The sequence below is a fragment of the Myotis lucifugus genome, unplaced genomic scaffold (genome assembly GCF_000147115.1).
Source record: "Myotis lucifugus unplaced genomic scaffold, Myoluc2.0 scaffold_1, whole genome shotgun sequence".
NCBI classification, from domain to species: Eukaryota; Metazoa; Chordata; class Mammalia; order Chiroptera; family Vespertilionidae; genus Myotis; species Myotis lucifugus.
The window spans coordinates 4,637,266-4,643,295 of NW_005871049.1; the positions used below are offsets into that span (position 1 = coordinate 4,637,266).

The window sequence follows — 6,030 nt, forward strand, 5'->3', positions numbered from 1 at the left end:
AGTTGGCCTTGTGTAGTAGATGTCTTATAGAGCCCAGTGGCTCAGCTTCCCCAATCACCTGAGGTGGACACTCTACATGAACCCCTTTGTGGACTGTGTGCACAGTCTTGTTATAGTTGAGCCTTGATTGCTGTTGGTGTCACTGGGAGGAATTGACCTGCAGGCCAATTGACTGTGAGGACCAGCTGTGACTACAGTGGGAGAGCTGCTGTGCAGGACATACCCTTATGGGACAGGACTTGCTTCAGTGGGGCTTTGGTGCTCACTGAGTCTGCCCCTTGAGTGTGTCACTTATGGATGTGAAGAGTTGTAATCTAGTATGGTCTGATACTGACCACTGGGTACACTGGCTTTTGGGTCTCCAGGGAGGTACAAAGTCAGCCACAGTCTGGAGCAATGCAGCAGGAGCTACAGAGAGATCTGCAGATTCCTCCTCTTTGTATTGGGTTTGGAAGTTCCCAGATGAGGCCCAGCTGTGAAGCAAGGCAGTCTGATGTTGGTGCTGGGTCTGGGACCTCTTATTCATAGGTTTGGGGCTTCTTGACCCAGCTGCAGCTTGTTTGACAGGTTTCCACCTGAATAAGGACAGGTCATTCATATGCAAAAGCTGCTGCTCACAGCTTTGGGTGGGGTTGTAAATTGGATGGGCGGGGTCTCAGGGAATCACCAGGGCAGAGCAAACAGAAATGGCTGCCAGTCAGCCCTGCAACTGAGGAGGTCCCAGCATCGGAACAAAGATCTCTGTGAGCACCTTCATCTGGAAGAAAGCTGCCCCCGAGTTTCTGCTCCATGCCAAACATTCCAGTTTCTCCTCGTATGTGTCTGAGTCCCCCACAGCCTCGCCCAGCATTGGAGCTCAGAGGCAGTGGGAACTTGTAAGTTCAGTTTTTGTGCCGGCCTTGTAAGAGGAACAACTGGGTCTCCAGTAGCCTCTGTGTCCCTGAACTCCAGTCCCCAGTGGTTTTTACAGCCCATAATTCTTACTGCCGGAAATGACTTCTTTTTCCAGCTCTGGGCTGGGCATCTGGTCTGGGGTTGGGACCCTTGCTCCTCTGGGCGGCCTCCACAGAGACAATCTCCCCCCTGATTAAGAAAGTGGCACACTCGGGTGCTGGACCTGCCCATTGCTCCCCTCCCACCTCCTACCAGTCTCAATATGCTGCCTTCTTTACTTCTCTAGTTGCAGTACTTCCATTCAGCCAGCTTTCTGGCAGTTCTGGATGATGGTTGTTCTGTATTTTAGTTGTAATTTTGATGTGGTTGTGGGAGGCAGCGAGTACAGGCATTTGTCTATGCCACCATCTTGGTTCTCCCTCACAGACAATTTTTAAATTAATTGCTCACTAGCCCCCTTAATTTCAACCATATTTGTGTCCCTAAATATGATTCTTCATTCCTAGAGATCATTTGTCTCAGCCAAGAAAGACATTATTCTGAAGGTCCCTAAATGGTGACAGAGGTGATGGCCATGGGCAATACCTGTGGCTCAACCATTAGCTACAATTGATGTTTTTGTTATGAGTAAGTCAACCACAAAGCTACCAACTGCCAGTGTAATTGTAGCTGGTGAAACCACATATGTTCCTCCTGAAGGACACAAGGTCAACGTTTGATAGGCAGGCATAAAATATGCACGTGCCTTATCTTCCTGGTATAAGGTTTCTTCCAGTTTGGAGGGTCAATTTTCACAAACTTTCAGAATTGATACTTTGAAAATTCCCTCTGCACTTAAATTATGGAAGCCGTTGGCAGCTTTTATTTGTTTTACTTAAATACAACCATTTGTGAAGGGGAGCTTCTGAATTCACAATGTGATTTTTTTTTTCCAAAATGAAAATTTAAATGCAATTATTTTACTTATTTCAGGTCTAAACAAATGTAAAGATAAATATTACACACTAAAGGAGCAATGCTAGCACTGAAAGTTAAGCAATGATTTTTGGTTTGTATTTTAAAAGAATGGAGTGTATTTTTCAATATATATGTATATATATATTTAGTGTAGAAATAATATTTTAGACTAGTTTAAAATTTTGGCTTTATTTGTTTATTTATTTATTTTTATAGCAAAAGGTGGAAATTTATTGAGAAATGAGCACAGACTCCCATGTGGCATTTTAAAATAAATCAATAATAGCCAGTGTCTATATTATTTAAGGTGATTTCATTTGTACAGAAAGAAAGGAGTTTTTAAAAATCATGTCTTAATTTTTGTTTCTAGATACCTTCTTTAAACTTACAGCGTTTGATTCCTGTGTTTTATATGATAACATTTCAAAATAAATCATACCAGTCTTAGTTCAAAGAGAGCATTGTAATGGATAGACCTAAGAGAGGGCCAAGCACATGTTAAGACCTAGAATTATCAGGCTGGTAATTGCCAAGGGCAAGATGTAAGGCAGTTCAAAGATTATCCAATGTGTGGGGGACCCATATATGCATAGAAAATCCTCAAACACTTCCCTCTGTGCTAAGCATTTTTCTGACATCACCGAAATCTAGTCTTCATAAAGTGCTCTTATTACCCCAATATTAAGAAGAGAATGAGGTTAAGAAATTAAGTGCTCCCCTGGCCAGTGTGACTCAGTGGTTGAGCATCGTACTATGAACCAGGAGGTCACAGTTCAATTCCCAGTCAGGTTACATGCCTGGATTGTGGGCTCAATTCCCAGCAGGGGGCACACAGGAGGCAGCCAATCAATGATTCTCTCTCATTTATGTTTCTATTGCTTTCTCCCTCTCCCTTCCTCTCTCTGAAATAAATAAAAACATATTTTTTAAAAAAGAAAGAAATTAAGTGCTCAAGTTTACCCAGCTAATATTAGTAAGTCGCAGAACCAGCAAAACCTCCTGCTAAATATATTTACAACCGTGCAAAGAAGCTGGACACACTCCTTATAGGCTTTAGTGGTGGCCATCCTGGACCTTTCCTTAAAGGAAGTGGTAGAGGATGGTGCTAGCCAAAACCAGACGGGCAGGTGCCTACCTGCTGAGACTTCCTGTGTAATCATCCCCTAGACCAGTGATGGCGAACCTGACACGGGTGTCAGAGGTGACACGCGAACTCATTTTTTTGGTTGATTTTTCTTTGTTAAATGGCATTTAAATATATAAAATAAATATCAAAAATATAAGTCTTTGTTTTACTATGGTTGCAAAGATCAAAAATTTCTATATGTGACACGGCACCAGAGTTAAGTTAGGGTTTTTCAAAATGCTGACACGCCGAGCTCAAAAGGTTTGCCATCACTGCCCTAGACTAATCTGAGTCGTTGGTTATGATCCAAACCCTCCTATTTAAAGGTGGATCTAAAGTTATAATAATTATTTAGTACTTAACTTTGTATACTGTTTTCTGGGTGTTTTTTTTTTTCAGTTGCTCATCCATTTACATGTCCTGCTCTCCTGTATTTCCCACTCATTCCTTGACACAAAATAATGAGAATCTTAGCTGTTGCTTCTTCCTTCATCCCCCCACCCCCCCATCCCCAGCCCTGCCCTCCTCTTGGGAAAGGAGAAATCAGAATCCTTTTGCTCTTTCCTCTTTGCTCAAATTCATCCTCATCATTCTTGGATCTGGTGGAGTTTTTACAATATAACTATAAAAGATGACATTTCATCCTTTGAGAAAAATGTCTTGGTTATATCCCAGCTAAATGGATGGGTGGATTTTTCATCATGACTTAATTTTGTGACCCAACTGGGAAAACTTTCACTTTTATTAGCAGCTGTCTTCTCTTTTCTTATCAGATATTCAGCTTTTAGCACATAGCTCAGAAGAGGAAACACATGGTTTGAAGTTATTATATGGACTTCACAAATCCTTCCAAACAATTTTTCTTAGGTAGGGAAACAAACAAATGCCTGCCTAAGATCTTTCAAAGAGAGCTGTAATAGTTGCAATCTATATAAACAGGACATCTGAAAGGAATGCTTGCTTAGCTTTCGTCACATTAAGAAGTGCTGATAGGAGTGAAAATAGAAAAGAAGATGCTTGTATTTTTCCTTCCCCCACAGGTTGAAGGTTGACTTTAAAAGGGAAAATGCTGAGTGTTTCTTAAAACGAAATGGGAACTTCTTTATTTCCCCCAGACATCAGTTGCCAATCTGTAAACATTTGAAGAGGAAATTGTACACCACTTCATCTGTGTGACAAGTGACATTTACTGGTTGGGTGACAGACACACTGGTGCACAAATCTGGGGATTAAAATGACAGTTGATCAGTGAACCTTTTTTGTATAAACACCAAGGCGACCATTTAAAATCAGTTACTATCAACAAGTCAAATAATTTTTACTTGGATTTATTATTTACTCTATAAAGAGTTCACACTGCCTCTGGGCTATTTTCTGTTGTTTGGACGTTGTTTATGAAGGTCCTGGTTCCTTTCTGGAAGGCCTGATTGTCTCTCGTCTACATTTGCATTTGTATCTTGCAGACATGTAGATCATTCACACATTGTTCCTTTCTCTCCTTGTAGGTAGAAATAACACTTCAGGATATCAATGACAATCCACCTGTGTTTCCAACGGACATGCTGGATCTCACAGTGGAGGAGAACATCGGAGATGGCTCTAAGATTATGCAGCTCACAGCCATGGATGCTGACGAGGTACCTCGGAGCCTGTGTCTGAATTTTTGAAACCTAGTATCCCACTGATCGATCCAATTTCTGCTACATGTTAACAACTTTTATTACCTAATAACTAAGGCTAAGCAGTGTGTGTTCTTTTCCAAAGAGAACATTAATTGTTGAAATGTGTTATAAGAATGCGAATCTAGAGATTATGGAGAGGTAATTTTTCTTGGATCAGCAATTCACAACTCCATTTCTAGTTGCATTTTAGATTTCTTAGCCAAATTATTTTAATTCTTAGTAATAAAAATATCCCCATTTTATGCTTTTATTATTTTGATTTGCTATCTTATAGCAGCTAAGGATTGGTTTTTATTTGTAATACTAGAGACCCAGTGCACGAAATTTTCAGTTGCTCATCCATTTACATGTCTTGCTCTCCTGTATTTCCCACTCATTCCTTGACACAAAATAATGAGGGGGTGGGAGTCCCTCAGCCTGGCCTGTGCCTTCTCGCAGTCTGGGAGCCTCGCAATCAATTGCTCTCGCAGAGGGAGGCCCCACCCACCCACTGCAGCACCACTGGCTGGGTGGCCTGGGCCTCCCTCTGCAGGGGTGATGGTGGGGTGATGGCGGAGCCCCCCAACCAACTACATCACACCTGCCTTGGTAGGCCTGGCACCAGTGTGTGTCATAGCGTGGTCTTCTGGTTGGTCATCCGGACGGTCGTTCTGCTGTTCCGTGGTTTGGTTGATTTGCATATTATGCTTTTATTATTATAGATAAAAAAATGGCCAGGTGGTTCAGTTAGTTGGAGTGTTGTCTTATACACCAAAAGGTTGCAGATTCCATTCCTGGTCAGGGCACATACCTAAGTTTCAGATTAGATACCCAGAATCAATAAAAACATGTCCTTGGATGAGGATTTAAAACAAAGCAAATTATTTCAAATTTAAAAATGTTAAGGTTATTTTATAATTTTTATTTAATGTACATATTTGTAAAACAAAATATATAATTCAGTAATAGCCTTATATATTAAGGAATTATCTAGTCAATCTAATGACTTTTTCAATTTTGTTAATAAACAGAAACTTCTTGCCTAGTGGTGAATGTGAAATGTGGGGGCATAACTTAGATTAATATCTTCTATATTTATATTTTAAGTTTAGCTATGTAATCATCATGCTCCAAATGTCATAGAAACTTATATAATTTGTAATTTGTATTTTTCCCCATGAAGGAAGTCCATGGCCTATTTTCTCCTCCTTGCTAGGTAAAAGGGTTAATTCATGTTATGGTGTTTGAGAAAGAGGAATCACCTGTCCAGACACTAACATCCCCTTTCTCCTTAAACTAAGCCCAACACACGTCCGAGAATTTAACCTTCTTACCTTAAGCTAAACTATCGGAAGTATTGGAAAACTTGATTTTATTGACCGAAGAATTTAT

General features: G+C 40.6%; 1 protein-coding gene across 1 annotated transcript in view; it reads left to right on the top strand.

Moving 5' to 3' along the window:
* Positions 1–6,030, top strand: part of FAT4 (FAT atypical cadherin 4) — a 150,824-nt gene that overhangs the window by 67,093 nt on the left and 77,701 nt on the right. Inside the window, exon 2 of the mRNA XM_014454892.2 lies at positions 4,483–4,614. Within this exon, the coding sequence (XP_014310378.1) occupies positions 4,483–4,614 (132 nt within the window). The remainder of the gene's footprint in view (positions 1–4,482; positions 4,615–6,030) is intronic.